This window comes from Theobroma cacao, chromosome 5, assembly GCF_053813885.1.
Source record: "Theobroma cacao isolate CCN51 chromosome 5, ASM5381388v1, whole genome shotgun sequence".
NCBI lineage: Eukaryota > Viridiplantae > Streptophyta > Magnoliopsida > Malvales > Malvaceae > Theobroma > Theobroma cacao.
Window position 1 is genome coordinate 1,702,829 of NC_142643.1, and position 16,395 is coordinate 1,719,223.

Below are 16,395 nucleotides of genomic sequence, written 5' to 3' on the forward strand. Positions count from 1 at the left end.
GAATCAATATAAAATTAACTTAAACTAAAACATAATTACTACTAATATAATTTATGTAGTAAGCATAATAGATTTAAAAATATATATATAACAATTAATATGTTAACAAAAGAATGACATGATATAAGAAAATATTGGACCAATGATTTTTTTTTCTTCCTTAACCATGATTGAATTATTAGAAATTGACAATAGGGATGGGCAAGTGTGACATGAAAAAACAATATATTAGTTAGTCATATAATTATGTCTAGTAATTTCCCAACCTTGTCATCTAATCCAATGACATAAACGATAATTATGTTTAATAATTATTTATCAAACCCATCATCCTATGGAAAAGCATAAATTGTGCTCTTGGAATGATGCCCATACCTTGATGCACATTCAAGGTTACAATTATATATTATTTCTTTCATCTCTTTTTTTTGTTCATATTTTTTTCTGAAATATCACAAAATATTTTTTTGAACACTTAATACCCTTATTTTTTATTAAAAATATTGAATATTTACATTATATTTTTTCGATTAAAGTTAAAATTTTTATCTTAATTTTTGTAAAAGTAAAAGATGGACAAACATTTAGAGTATTTCACTCCAAAAATTTTCTTATTTATTAAGCTTATTTAATTTATTTGCTATGATGGAAATCTTGCATGTAAAAATAGTATTAGTAGCACTTTTTGAGTGTTTTCTTTTCTTATATTTTTAAAATATTTTTATTATTTATTTCATTATTTGGTATGAAAAGGTTTAAAAATAAGTTTAAAAAAAGGAAAATGAGATTAGACACGTGGCCATTACCAAACAAGTTGGGCTACTAGGCTCAAGGCATCTATTGTCCGGTTCACATCACGCGGCGAAAAATTCCTGAACCGGTGGACCCTGGTCCTCTGGCCCGCGCCTTCCAAATTCCAACGCCTTCCTCTGCCGCTTTTCCCTTTTATTTTAACTAACTCCGTTAACTAAACAAGCCATTAAGCATCTGATTTCCGTTAATTAATCCCTCTAAAAAAGTAATTTACAGCGTTTAGCGCACGCTTAATTAAAAACCACGCGCTTACACCGTTGAGTCTTCCACGCCTCCCTTCCGCCTTTTTATCATTTCTCTCGCTCTCCCCACTTTTCACCTTTTAAATTCTCTCTCGCTCTCTCTCTTCCTCTCTCTGAAATTCTAGGGTTTTTAATTTTCTCTGATTTCTCAAATTTCCCGAATAATCACTTCATCAAATCATTCCTAGGGTTTCTTTTCGATGGAGTCGATTAGGTCACCCTATTGGTGTTACAGATGCAACCGGTTCATCAGGATCCGGGTCCGATCCCCCCAAGATTCGATCCATTGCCCCGACTGCGGCGGCGGATTCATTGAAGAAATTGAAACACCCTCTCGATCTCCCATCCACCAACGTTTCCCGGCCGCTGCCATGTACTCTGACACTCCCAGCCCAGCTCTCAGCCCTAGCCCCACTGCTACTCCTCGTTTCCGCCGAGCTCGACGAAACGCTGGTGATCGGTCCCCTTTCAACCCCGTTGTTGTCCTCCGTGGACCCACCTCGGAAACCGACGGCGTAGTTCCTGAAAGAGGAAACAACAATTTCGAGCTTTATTACGATGATGGGTCCGGCTCGGGTCTTCGTCCCTTACCTGCTAGCATGTCGGAGTTTTTAATGGGTTCGGGTTTTGATCGGCTTCTTGATCAATTATCTCAATTAGAAGTAAACGGTGTCGCTCGTTTTGAGCAACCGCCTGCTTCGAAAGCGGCGATTGAATCAATGCCGGTGATTAAGATCGTTGGAAGTCACGTTAGCACGGAATCTCACTGTGCCGTTTGTAAAGAGCCTTTCGTGCTCGATTCTGAAGCTCGGGAAATGCCTTGTAAGCATATTTATCATTCGGATTGTATTTTACCTTGGCTTTCAATTCGAAACTCTTGTCCGGTTTGCCGCCATGAGTTGCCAACGGAAAGTAGCGGAAATAATTTGGGGGAAAATGAGGCGGTTAGAGACGAAGAAGCTGTGGGGTTAACCATATGGAGGTTACCGGGAGGTGGGTTTGCGGTGGGCAGGTTTACTGGAGGAAGGAGAGCAGCGGAGAGGGAGTTTCCGGTAGTGTTTACGGAGATGGATGGGGGGTTTAATAATGCGGGTGCTCCTAGAAGGATTTCGTGGGCGCCTAGTGGGAGAAGGTCACAAGAGAGTAGAGGATTGGGGCGGGTTTTTCGGAGTTTTGTTTCGTTTTTCGGGAGGTTTAGGAGTTCTTCATCTCGTTCAGGTTCAGATTCTAGGTTTACGAGGAGAAGTAGATCGAGTTCAGTGTTTGATAGGTCATCTAGAAGGGATAGCGACTGGGATTTCGAGGATTGAAGGATGGTTGAATGTATTTTTTGTTTATTTTTAGGTTAACCTTTTTTTTCCTTTCTTAATCTGATACTATAATGTTGCAGTTTTCCTCAAGGGAAGGAATGTTTGTAGATTGTATGATTTTACTTTGATGTAAATAACAACACTTTTGGTGAAGGAATGAAGATTGCTCGAGTTTACTTTCTGTCCAAAGAGAAAGAAGTTTTGAACTGGTTGGAGCCGTTATGTATCCCAATGAGGCAGAAGAAGAAGAAGAAGAAATGGATGAAGGAGAAAGTTTTGTGCTTAGTATGAACCTTCAGAGGTCGCTGAGGTGCTAACCGTCACGTAGAAATTGATGTTAGGCCCAAAAATGTTCAATTAGTAAGTTTTGTCGCGATAATTTATGCTTTTGCTTCTTTCTTACATGTAATTTTTATCAGGAATTTTGTTATTTATTTGCTGTTCTTAATACAAATTATTGAGTTGTTCATGTTGTTTCTTTTGGGTTTACTTTAGTGGAAGCCAATCTACCTGCAATAACAGTTCTATTTTGCTGGTTTTAGTATTTCCTTTGAATTTCTTAACCATGTGATGGATTTTATAAATTTTTATTTTCCATTCAATTATCCATTATTGAGCATAAATGTGATGTTGCTCCAATGGGGCCATGATCATTAATGTAGGTGTGGATAGAGACATGTACAAGTCCAATGGATTTGTTGAGTGGACAGCTTGGATAATAGCTTTACCTTATTGAACCGTTATAAGTCACACCGTTACAACAGGGGTGTCCTACTCCCTTTTGTTTTCCTTTATTTCCTTCTTTGATTTGAAGGCTTTAATTAAGTGAAATTATACTAGCTGTTGTCTTGAAGAACACTCTGCCTTAGATGATTGTTTTTAAAAATTTTCTGATGGACAGGGCTGCTTCTCATAGTATGCATTTATCTTTTTTCCCCATAAGATTGTGTTCTTGTTTATTCTAGATCTTTTTCCCCTCTAAACAGACATTTGCTTCTTCAGTGGATGTGAGTTTGAATGGTAAAAATTAGCAGTCATATGATGCTTTTATTTCACAGAAGTTATCTTGGAGAAAGATAGCCAAAAGCCGCAATCAAGAATTTCTGCTTTGTAGAAAAGTTAGGAGGCAGATATATAGATCTTGTTTCCGGTAGTTTTCAATCACAATTGTTCCAATGTTAATTTATGATGTAGATCTTCTTTTCTTTTATATGCTTGGCATGTTATAAGTATTGATGTTTTTCTTTGATTTTCTTAGTATTCTCAAATTAGAAGGCCAGTTAAAGTGCCTTTATGATTACTTTTAATTGTCATACCTCTCTCTCTTTTGTTCATGGACTGGGATCTTGTTCTTGAAAAATTGTGATGTAAAGTTTTTGAAAATTTGATTGATGATTCAACCATCTATATCTATATAAAGAATCCTTTTGATGAACAGTTCTCCACTATAACTTGTGTTTTGGGTAGACATTCAGGGTCAATGTTGTCAACACCTTCTTGGAGATCATGCGTGTGGTGAAATGATGTTGATTACTTGTATTCATTCATTTTAGGTTGAAATATTTGACAGCAGAACCCATAGTCAGAATCTAATCCAGTTCAACTTGTTTGCGACTTTGTGTTAACTGATTTACAGAAGTAAATGCTAACGTTTGGTGTTGTTGACACTTGGGTATGCTGCTGTCATAATTGTTACCAAGGCTCGTTATGGAAATGTGGCATGTGAAGGTCAATTTTAGCTTCTGAAATGTTTGGTTTTTTGTCGGAAATAGCATCAAACCGGCAATGTGGATGTTTTTTTCTAGAAGTTAGCCTCTCTGTTGAGTGTTGAGTGTCTGCATGACTTGCAGAAGGTAGTGTAGAGGTTTTTGTGTCTGAAGTGCCAATTTGGGATTACTCATTGCATATGTTCAAGAATCAGGGCGTTTGAGCATTATTCAAGCATAGGTGCTACTCTATTCCTCTGTTTTTGTTGCTGTACATGAATTTAAAAGAACCATAGGAGCGAACTTGATGCATGAGAAATTCAAAATTTGGTCTTCAGCCAACGTAAATTGACTGGATAATGGAAAACCCATTTTCAAAAGTCACTCTCTCTTTTGATCATCATCCATTAAATGGTGAAAATGGCTCACCTATCAATGGAATAAAATGGGAAGGAAATCATTTTATGGGTTTCGCACAGCATTGCTCAATTTCCTTCTCACAGGAAATGCCAAGTGGTTTAGTTCATATGCTTAATGGCTAGAGCTTTGGCTTCAAAATAACAGCTCTCGATTCTGTATTCCTTGCCTGGAACTAGAAAGGGGGTATAATTGGACATCACTTTTGAAGAAATCTTTGGTGGGGACCACCCCTATCCAGGAAGCCACAAGAATCTTGAGTTTCTGACGTGGCCTTATCCACTAGTAGCAAGCAAATCCATGGACAGTACTGGCTATATTCTCAACCCTGCCACAGAACCTGCTATGTGTCACTTCTAACATCCACAATCTAAAGCCTCTTGCTTATTTCTCCAGCCAATATAAGGATGTTGCTGAAGAAAATCTACTCCCACTTTGTCCCCTTACTTCCCAAGCTACCGTAGCAATTGAATCTGTTGGCCATGGCATCCGTTGCATCTTTGCAGACTCTATATGCAACAAGTCTGAAACAGTCGCCAGTGTCAGGTAGGCATTCTCTCTCTTCCCGTCATGCAGTGGCGCCGGCACCGTGGAGGTCAACAGTTTTGTCCAGGACCAAGAGCCGGAATAACCAAAAGAGATCCCTGACAGTAGTTGCAGCAATTGGAGATGTATCAGCTGATAGTACGAACTACCTGATTGCTGGTGCAGCCGTTGTTGCCCTGGTTGGAACAGCCTTCCCGATCTTGTTCTCACGCAAGGACACGTAAATTTACCCTTGTTTTATTCTCTGTTTTGAATGGCATCTACCCTGAGTTGAGCCCTTTTCTTCTATTATGTATGGAAATTTCCATGTTAATGCTCTGTTTTATCTCAGGTGTCCTGAATGTGATGGTGCGGGCTTTGTTCGGAAATCTGGAGTGCCCTTGAGAGCAAACGCTGCACGGAAGGACGAGGCTCAAATCGTATGTGCCCGTTGTAATGGCCTTGGCAAATTGAACCAAATTGATAAATGAATGCCCTTTGCATCCTTCTGTTTCCTGTGATTTTAATCCTAATTTCATGCTGTAAAGTCCAAAAGACCCTATCTTAATTTCCAAGTGAAAATTCCCCTACGATTTACATAAGTTTTGAGGTCTTGGATCTCCTCCACATATAATAACAGAAGCATCTTTGATGTTAAGCTTTATCAGTTTCTTCTTCTTTCTCTGTGTCATAGTTCATGAACTATTCCATTTGCCATGACAATACAGGGCAATTTTGTTGCCATTGTCTTGCAGCAATCAGCCAATCAAATTGCTTTATTGGTTTCGATAGAATTATTTTTTTATTATTTTAAATTGTGGATGATGCTTCATGCTGGGCAACTTAGGTTAAGTAACTTCGCAATTACTCAGGAAACGGAAAGAAGAAATAGAAAAACTTTCCAATTGGCAGCCGGCATTCCTTCTGATTATGAGAAAGCCTTGATATATATATATATATATATAGAAATGGAACTCCCAACTTGCAATTGTAGATATATAGGCGTTTTGATCTTCCTTGCTTGTTAAATAACCAAACATTCTTTCTGGGATTTTGAATATCCTATAATTAGTCCAAAATGGGAAATGCCAACCACTGATCTTTCTTTTTCAAAGCATTCTTCTTCCAACCCATGGTTCCAGATTTCGGATGCCTGTTAGGACTCTTTAATCTAACACAATAACCCCAGAACTGAGATACCAGTTAACACCCGAGCAGCCCAACATAATACTTTGTATATAAGTTGTTCATGGACATCCATGAACAGCCTGTATTATCAAGAAAATGGCTTACATATAATCAAAGAAGAAATTTTTTTTGAAAAGCATAAACTTTAATTAAATCAGAGGGCATGGAAGGCCCTTAGACACAAAAACATAGCCCTGAAGGTCTCAAAAAACTCAGACCTTCCCAGAAACCCTGTACAGACACCATTGCCAATTTCAATAATCAAGCACCACAAAAAAACAAGGTGCCAAACCCATCTAAGACCTAAAAAATCAGAAACAAAAACTCATTTCCAATAATCAAAGAAGAAATTATAGGGGTTATCTTGATTAATGGACTCGTAAATGTGAAGTAATTAACATTTTGATTTCAAATATAATAAGCATGTGATCACGGTATTTTGTGGACATACAGCTCTCCATGATAAAAAGATAATCCTATGCATATCAGGCCTAATTATATAGTAATTTGGAGAGGGAATTTTCGAGATCAAAGACCCTTTTTGTCACAGCTCAAATCTCAAGTCATGACCGACACATGGGTCCAATGGGCACAGCCCATTAAACCCCAAACAAATCTCTTTATATAATCGTGTTCATCATTCTATCAATCATACATCATTATTTGTAAAGCCACCATTCATAATTTTCAATCATAATCTCCTAAGTAATGTACCATGGTAACCAAATACACATATTTGTACCATCCCAAAGTAATGTTATCGATTGCCAACTCGTAGAGGCATCATCAATCAAAATAGACATATAATGTTCGCAAAATAAATCTAACAATTTAAACCAAGTATCCATGTACACATACAAAAGACCCTTTACTACCAGCAGAGTGACTCTGGGTAGGGGTACTGCTACTGAATGCCATGGTAAACCTACCGAAAGCTGAATATATGTAGACACCTCAATTTATGTTCCAACAACCTCCGAATCTGAAAACCAAAATATGAATTTGAAAAGAGTGAGTATAAACCCAGCAAGTAAACATAGGAAGGGAACAAGCAAACGATACAGAAGGTTTTATGTAACACGATGCACTTATGTTAGAAACAATGCAACTTATATTTCAAAAACCAAACCTGATGTTATGTTGTCTTTTAACTCATTTGAAAACATTTAGTAATTTCAACCTTCAACATTTAATGCAATCACATTTCATTTCTCCAACATTTCTATAGTATATGTAAACACGTGTATAAGAATTTATGTGTATGTATATCATATAAATATATATTTTCAAGCATACACTAAAGACATCTAGCTCACTTCCAAAAATAGTCAACATGGTTTGGTGCATACAACCACCGACTTCAACTCAGCTCATGTGCAATCTCACACCGCACATAGTTATTATCGTTATGTAAACTCCCACACTGCACATAATTATCATCGTCATATGCACTCCCACACCGCACATAGTTATTATCATCATGAACTCTTATACCATACACCACTATTACCGTCATGTGCACTCGCACATCACACGCACTATTATAACTATCATTCATTAATACCTCTCAAGGCATAGCATATATAACAACATGTAGCAAGAATCTTTGAATATTAATACCTTTCACATACTTCATTATTTTTTATCATATACATGGTTACACAATCCAACATCCGAGGAAAATAATATTAACCGTCATACCACTAGTTCAAAACATCTCAAAATTCTCAATGCATCACACGCCATCATTCAATTGACAATTCAATATAATATTTCAAACACATGATTCATCACATTATATGTTTTACAACATAGGGATATCACTCAACAAAGGCTTGTTCCATGCATATTTTAAAAGAGTCAAATAAGAATGTTTAAGTATTTCATTTAAACATATATGCATTTGTTCAAAACATTTTACATGCAAGTTCACTCACTTGTTTTTGTTATTTTTTTTATCAACTCCAAACTTCAACTAATGCTCCAAGTGGAAATGTGGGATCTCGTTGGAACCTATTCACACACAATAACATCACAACCAACTCAATTCATGTGAATATAGATTCAAATGCTATTTTCATAATTAAACTTTACTACTTCTTCCTAACTCGTTTTCCATTATCATTTGACTAGTCAACCTAATACTAAATCCACCATTTTTTTTATGTAATCTTTTTTACTCTTTTGATATTGAAAAAAGGTCTATAATAGATTAGAGGTACTCGAGTTCATGAAAATTTAAAAATTTAAACTCGAAATCTAAAATTACCATTTTATCCATAATGTGAAAATTATTTTTATTTTATTTATTTTATTATTATATATTATTTATTTATTTATTTTAATTACTTAAATCTTAATAATATTAAAAAACTTACTTCTAGAAGCTCACCAAGAAAATGACAACACTACTCTTAGTCCACATCATCGTTCCTACCTCAAGTTACACGTCTATGAGGTTTCACACTTTTTAAGGATAAGGAGATCTGCAATTTTTTATCATGATGATTTCTTGGGATGGATTGCATATAAAAATTATATTATATCCTTCAGATTAGTATTATCTGAGGAGGTCACCTTATAAATCCTCCCTAGTTCTCAAAGCAAAACGAAGTGGTGAAAACTGAAGAGGCAACAACTAAACCAGAGGGGAAGAATTGTGTTGATGGAGATGACAATCAACATCCACAAGTTCGGATCTCCTCGTATCTCCTTCCATGGTTGCTATTAATAGTCGGTCATTAACTAACTTTGAAAGCAGCTAAGGAACTGGCACGTGTTCATTAAGACAAGAGACCAATCCATGCATTACAAGAGAATTATAGCATTAAGGGAACCTGCATGCATGCTGTCATCCCGTCTCGTTCGGGTTTTCATAGAATAAAGTAGAAGAAACCAAACCAACTTCTCCTTCTTCTCCTGTTGTCTTTGTTCTGTATTGTTTTTCTTTGTCGTTTTAATTTCTCTCTCTCTCTCTCTCTCCTGTTTTAAAAAAACTTAGAGAACTTCCAGGGAGTGATAAAAAAACTTTGATCTGTCTCTCTGAGGTTTTTGGTGTTGGTTCTGCCTTCAGTATATAGTGTTTAATTTTGTGAAACAAGAAAACCAAGCAGAAAGGGAAGATATGAAGATAGATGAGGATCTTGGTTTCGATCGGGAAGATGCATTCCAGACAGACGATGAAGAAAACCGAGCTGAAAGGGTATGTGTTGATGATTGCGGGGACGACACAGAATCTGATTACGCCCTCGCTTCCCGAAACCCTTCTAGTAATTGCCTGGAAGTCAACAATACCACATGGCCTCAAAGCTACAGGTTTCTTTTTGTCATTAATTCCTTTTGGATTTAGTTCTTCTTCAGTTTAAATTTAGACTTTTTATGCGCTTTTCATAGCCTAGATAATAGTTGTCAAATGTAGTATAAAAGATCAAACGTAGTTGCAGTGGATAAACTTTGTCAAGAATTTGGATTAAGAAACAAAACTATACAAGCAGAATCATGCCTTTGTTGAATTCATGCAGGGAATCAATGGATATGCTCAAAGGCGTTACACCTCCATCCATTAATTTCTTAAGCGGAACTACTGCAACAGGATTAATAGGCAGTTCCTCATTTCGCAAACATCAAAGTAATGATGATGAGTCCTCCCACAAAAAACCACTCATTTCTGAAAGAAGTTTTGATGAAGAAGTGCCTACCTCTACTCTCCTAGCTTCGCAGCAAAGAATATTTGCTAACGAATCAACACCATCACAGAGGCAGTGTTCATTTACCCAATCACTAATTAATGGTAATGAACCATGTAATCTTGGATCTTGATATTTAATCACCTTTAGTTTTAGTATGCTCAAACAGAGAAGAGGTAGTCGTGTGGTTAAAAGCTCCTTTTCGATTCCCAGGACTTGATGGAACATTTGGAAATCCCTAATTGTCACAACCCCACCCCCCCGAAATAGCACAGGACTTCATTTATTGCCTAGAAATCAGTATAGATATAGTCCTGAAGAATTTGTCTGCTGTCACTGTCAATGCATGCTATTAAATCCACGAGTCCTTGACTTTATAGAGGCTTCTCAATGTGCTTTAATTGTTTTTCTGATTATCCTTTATATCTTTTATCACTGCAATTATAGAAAGAAGATGCTTCAGGATCTTTTAGTTAATGAATGTGCATGTTTAAAATTCTGCTTGTAAGCAGACGCATTGTTCTTTGCTGAGCATAATTTATGACAGTCTTGTCATCAATAATTGAAATTTCTTGAAATGTTTGGCTAACTGTATCATGCTCCATGATTTTCAATCATTCTTTTTCTTTATGCAGGAATCAATGTTCTGTGCGGCATAGGACTCCTTACAACTCCTTATGCAGTCAAAGAAGGTGGGTGGTTGAGCCTCTCACTACTCATAATATTTGGTATCATTGCCTGTTATACTGGGATTTTGTTAAAGAGATGTTTAGAAAGCTCTCCTGGCCTACAAACTTATCCTGATATCGGACAGGCTGCTTTCGGGGTAGCTGGTCGACTAATGATATCTGTAAGTTGATTATAAGTACAAAATTGTCCAATGCTTCTGGTTGAGATTCATATTTGTTTAAAAGGACTAACACTTTGGTTTTAATCTGTGATATGCAGGTAATCTTGTACGCAGAATTATATGTAAGTGCAGCGATTTCTTCGGTTGTTTGTCTCTCACAGTTCTCTATTTATTTTGCTGCCTCGTCTCATGTTCTGCACTAAAAAGTGAACAGCTCTGAATCTGTAGGCTGCGTGCGTGGAGTACGTAATAATGATGAGTGATAACCTGTCAACGATTTTCCCAAACGCCAGCATAGATTTTGCTGGAATATATCTTGACTCTCATCAAGTATTTTCAATCGTAGGAGCTCTGACCGTTCTCCCAACGGTTTGGCTCCGAGACCTTAGTTTGCTGTCATACCTTTCAGGTTTCTCATCCGATCATATACCACGTCCCCCAAATTTCATGTTTCATAGTTCCACTTGTTAAGCTATGACTGCTGATCTTAACCTTTTCTAAATGTTCAGTTGGTGGAGTAGGAGCATCAATTTTAGTGGTGCTTTGCTTGTTATGGGTTGGGGCAGTTGATCAAGTCGGGTTTCATGGAAGCGGGACTGCTCTTAACCTTGCAAACCTTCCCATTTCAGTTGGTATATACAGTTTCTGCTACGCTGGTCATTCCGTTTTGCCAAATATATATTCTTCCATGAAAGAGCCCTCACTTTTCCCACTTGTCCTTGTAGCCAGGTAACACATAAAATTTCACCTTCTTCTAAGTATCCCTATTCCTCTCCCTCTGGGAATAATCAGCTTTGTTGACTTCTGTTTCCTGTGTTCCAGCTTTATATTCTGTTGGTTCGCGTGCACAGGGGCAGCAATCTCTGGCTTTCTGATATTTGGTGACTCAGCTGAATCTCAGTTTACTTTAAACATGCCCATAAAATTTACAGCTTCTAAAATTGCCGCCTGGACAGTGGTATGTTGAGACACCACCATTCAGTTTCCCATACATCGGTTTTTAACAGGCCAAGATCAATCTATCACAAGTACTTACAATTCAAACAATCAACATTGCTCATAGAAATTGACATGTGTATTGGTTTCAGGTTATTATTACAGTATCAAAGTATGCCTTGACACTCACTCCCATTGCATTGAGTGTGGAAGAACTTGTACCTTCGATGACACAGTTCAGATCATATGGAGTTTCTATAATCATCAGAACAGCTTTAGTGATTTCAACTCTAGTTGTTGCAATGACAGTTCCATTCTTTGGTAAATAATAACATTAACATTATGGTTCTAATCATTTGTCTGGTTTAGAATAAGCTTTAAAAGGTATAAAGCTATTGATTTTCTTTCTCTACTGCAGCTTTTGTGATGGCATTGGCAGGATCTTTGCTTGCGATGCTACTTGTAAGTTCCCTCTTTGGATAGGTCTGATATTTGCTCTTCAGAGGCAATTAATAAATGTATTTTGAACCAATTTCTCCTGTTTAAATATTTCATGACAGTGTATTATCTTCCCATGTGCCTGTTACCTCAGCATACTTCGTGCGAGCTTAACCAAGTTACAAGTAATAATCCTTCCCTTATCCAACTTTTTTATTGCGACCAGACAGACCCTTAACATGAATCTGTTCTTGTGTTCCCTATTCAGAAAGCAGTCTGCATTGGCATTGCTGTTCTAGGATTGGTGATTGCTTGTTTTGGCACATATTCTGCGATTTTAAGAATAGCTGGCCAACTCGATTGATCAAAGGGGTCCCAATTCCGGCATTTCTAGTTCCGGGTTTGTTTAGATGATCGAGATATATCACGAGTAAATTCCCATCCATGGCGACAACCACATACAGCTCGATGAGCTTGTAGCATCAGATATGAATCAGTTAGGTCTTTAAGACAGGAAGTATGTATATTATTTCATATTTATTGTTCAGAATCTTTAATTAATCATTCATGTATCACCACATAAGTAGCAGCTTTGGTTATTTGGGTCCTTGCCAGGTCTTCCAAGTACCAATTCTTCCTTTTCGGGAGCCCTCCTCCTTCAATTGAGTCCTTGCCAGGACTTTGCCAATGGAGTTTTCATATATGTCATAAAATTCTAGCTTCAAATGCCTGATATATCAGCAAATATCCTGCCAACAGAAGCTGATGGATCATCATTCACACCAACATATTATACTAAGAAATATTACATTATTTTTGCTAAATAAGAAGTTAAAGAAGAACTGAAGAGACGAACCCACAATATAATCATCTAATTCAGCCATAAGAACCTATTAAAAGCATCATCTGAAGCATAAGAACATCAATTAAAGTAGCTAAGTTGTTTAAGAATCTAAAATATACCAAATCCTAAGCTGCTTTTAAGATCTACTTTTTCTTGCTTAATGGTGGGGAACATTTTCAACTTCCTTTATGTTGACAAGACCATAAGTACTGAAATCCTGGACAAGCTACACCCTATAGTACCGGATTGAATTTTGATATCCCGTCAATGGAACACAACTGTTCTTTTTTTTCCTCCACAGAAATGTCACAGAGATAAAGTAGACACTTTAAGCACCAAACCCAACGCGGGAATGGATTACCATAACCAGAACCCGACCCCAACCCACGATTCCCTGCCTGTAAACAATGCAGCAAGGCATGTGCAACTTCCTGATAGCTATGTTTTTAACCGAGTGCACCAAGCTGAACTTGGATTTGAAGAATCTAGTACGATACCACACCTGAATGTCAAATAATTTATCCATCTTTTTTCGGTTTGGACTGCAATCCATTACCGTTGCATTGCAATATCTGCATCCACACTATGAGAATGTCCATCGTTTGATTTTTCTTACAGATGACTTAAAAAATTTTTTTCTAAAATTTCCTAACAGGATTCATGTTCCTTGGTCTGATAGTCAAGAAGTTCGTTTTTGGGTATATGTCCCTGTCAGTATTTTAATGGGGTTTGTCATATCTTTACACATTCCACGAATTGGTAAGAAAATTGGACAGTAACACAAGAATTCATAAACCCCCTTAGCAACCATGCATTTCATATGTCAGAGATTTCACATTGAGAGGATCTCCTTTTCAATTCTAAGAAACCCAAACATCATATCTTCACCCCAATCATCATCATTTTCCTAGTCATCAGCTATTGAATGAATATAAAGTAAAATTCACACCTACCCTTTTACTAAGACGTGCAGTATTTATGTCAGTGAATAGTCTATCACCTACAGAAGAAGAACTGCCTAACCCCGCAGTGAAGCAGAAGCCACAAAATCATTGCAATAAGATTTATGGTATTGATAAGATGTAGGTCCCAATTTATTTAAAAAAAAAAATTTACTGGTTTTCTCTTCATACAATGAATGCTTACCAGAAAAATTCCTCTACTAACATTTTCTTCTCTATTTGAAAGAAAAAGCAGTGCAACTGTCAACCATATATAGCAATGACGAATAGCATCTATTCAAGAGTAAGCAAAGAAAGGAATGAATGAATGATCCAAAAGATAAGCTCATTAAGAAGACAAGAAACCAGGTTCCTTAACCAGATTGCACGATTCAAGAAAAGGGTATGTTTTACCTTATGACCTAAGAGTCGAAAGAATCAAATGACTGAATGAGAACAAGTAATAGACAAGTCAAGCAGATTGGGAATCGTTTCTTCCTCAAAAATATCTGAACTAGTAAGTGGATGTTGAGTCTTGATCAAATATTGGAAAAAGATCACTGTTAAAAAAGAATTCAAACACCGAACTAGGTTGGGAAGTTATGGCCAGGCTTGGTTCTCCGCTGACACGTGAACAAACAAAACAGGAATGTCATGTCCTGTCTGGTCCCAAACATTCCACACGGCACCGTTTAAGCTCCGTCATCGTCATGAAATCTCTAGTTCTTCTGTACTATAGATCACAGCCCCAAGAGTTTTTTTCTTGAAGCAGCTGACATTTAAAATAAAAGAAGCTTCTTAAATCAGACCAGGCTTCCAAATATTTCAGTGCACTCAACAGATTCCTTACTCTTATCTCCCCCCAGAAAAAGGCAGCTTCTTTGTCACCAAAAAAACAAAGATCATTATATCTTCACTTCCATCCAACTTTCCAACTCCAACCTTTACCTAACTGTTCCATGTTTGACAGTTGAAGAGAAAAACTACTAGCCAAAAGAACCTGACGGAAAAACATCATGAAATCTTTCGTTATCTTCAAATCTAACTCAAACCCATTTCTCAAAATCCTCTCTTTGTCTTCATTCTATCTCCAAGTTTTCTTGTTTTTGCTTATTTACGTCCATTTCTCTTTCTCTTGTCCACCAAAAACTCTCATTTTTCCCCTTAAAACCCAAATCCTAAGATCTCCGAGCAAGCTTCAGTTTCACCACAATGTTAGCCTCATTGTCTCTTTAACAGTAGGCACTCCACCCCAAAATGTCTCCATGGTTCTTGACACTGGCAGCGAGCTCTCTTGGCTCCATTGCAACCAAACAACCCAAAACAACCAACCCGACCCGACAAAATTCAACCCGATTCAATCTTCCTCGTACAAACCAATCCCTTGTTCTTCTCCCACATGCATAAACCAAACCCAAGATTTCCCAATCCCAGCTTCATGCGACTCCGACAACCTTTGCCACGCAACTCTTTCCTACGCGGACGCTTCATCCTCCGAAGGAAATCTCGCGTCCGATATTTTCCATCTCGGGTCGTCCGACAATATCTCGGGTCTGGTTTTCGGGTGCATGGACTCCATTTTCAGTTCCAACTCGGCCGAAGACTCCAAAACCACCGGTTTAATGGGCATGAACCGCGGATCCCTCTCTTTGGTCTCCCAAATGGGGTTCCCAAAATTCTCGTATTGCATCTCGGGTTCCGATTTCTCGGGACTCCTTTTACTCGGTGACTCCAATGTCACGTGGCTTATGCCGTTAAACTACACGCCGTTAATCCAAATCTCCGAACCGTTGCCGTATTTTGATCGGGTCGCTTATACGGTTCAGCTTGAAGGGATCAAAGTTTCGGGTAAGTTATTACCCATTCCGAAATCGGTTCTAGTTCCGGATCATACCGGGGCAGGTCAAACCATGGTTGACTCGGGTACCCAATTCACCTTCTTACTCGGACCGGTTTATAATGTTTTACGAACAGAGTTTTTGAACCAAACCGGTGGCGTTTTAAGGGTTTTAGAGGACCCGAATTTTGTCTTTCAAGGGGCAATGGATTTATGTTACCGGGTCCCACTGGGTCAAAATAATCTGCCAAATTTACCCTCCGTGAGTTTGGTTTTTACCGGGGCGGAAATGGTAGTATCGGGTGATCGGGTTTTATATCAGGTTCCGGGTGAAGTAAGGGCGAATGATTCGGTGTGGTGCTTTAGTTTCGGGAACTCCGATCTCTTGGGTGTGGAAGCTTACGTGATTGGTCATCACCATCAACAAAATGTGTGGATGGAATTTGATCTTGAGAAATCAAGGATCGGGTTGGCTCAGGTGCGGTGTGATTTGGCTAGGCAGAGATTCGGTGTGGGCAATTAGGGAACAGGTCCCAAACTAACAATTTGCATAATTTTTATTTGGTAGGTAGAGAATTATTATCTAGGTGAAGGCCCATTTGGTTGCAGTGTTTATGAACTCAAATTTCATTAATTTAATACTTTTATTTTCATTTTTTCTT

At 37.8% G+C, this 16,395-nt stretch overlaps 3 protein-coding genes and 1 pseudogene across 3 annotated transcripts; all 4 read left to right on the top strand.

Annotated features, from left to right (window-relative positions):
- Positions 1-1,105: 1,105 nt before the first annotated feature.
- Positions 1,106-2,834, top strand: LOC18597725 (putative E3 ubiquitin-protein ligase RHC2A pseudogene; annotated as a pseudogene).
- A 2,003-nt stretch (positions 2,835-4,837) lies between these two features.
- LOC18597726 (uncharacterized) lies at positions 4,838-5,677 on the top strand. The gene is made up of 2 exons (XM_007026908.3): positions 4,838-5,254; positions 5,366-5,677. Exons 1-2 carry the CDS (start codon positions 4,971-4,973, stop codon positions 5,502-5,504), a joined length of 423 nt encoding a protein of 140 aa, XP_007026970.1. The 5' UTR covers positions 4,838-4,970; the 3' UTR covers positions 5,505-5,677.
- A 3,611-nt stretch (positions 5,678-9,288) lies between these two features.
- Positions 9,289-12,660, top strand: LOC18597727 (Transmembrane amino acid transporter family protein). The gene is made up of 11 exons (XM_007026909.3): positions 9,289-9,516; positions 9,723-9,991; positions 10,523-10,737; positions 10,836-10,859; positions 10,966-11,146; positions 11,247-11,466; positions 11,560-11,695; positions 11,826-11,994; positions 12,092-12,135; positions 12,234-12,296; positions 12,380-12,660. Exons 1-11 carry the CDS (start codon positions 9,326-9,328, stop codon positions 12,473-12,475), a joined length of 1,608 nt encoding a protein of 535 aa, XP_007026971.1. The 5' UTR covers positions 9,289-9,325; the 3' UTR covers positions 12,476-12,660.
- Positions 12,661-14,609: 1,949 nt separating this feature from the next.
- PCS1 (Eukaryotic aspartyl protease family protein) lies at positions 14,610-16,395 on the top strand. Its single transcript, XM_007026910.3, has one exon. It carries the CDS (start codon positions 14,913-14,915, stop codon positions 16,254-16,256), a length of 1,344 nt encoding a protein of 447 aa, XP_007026972.3. The 5' UTR covers positions 14,610-14,912; the 3' UTR covers positions 16,257-16,395.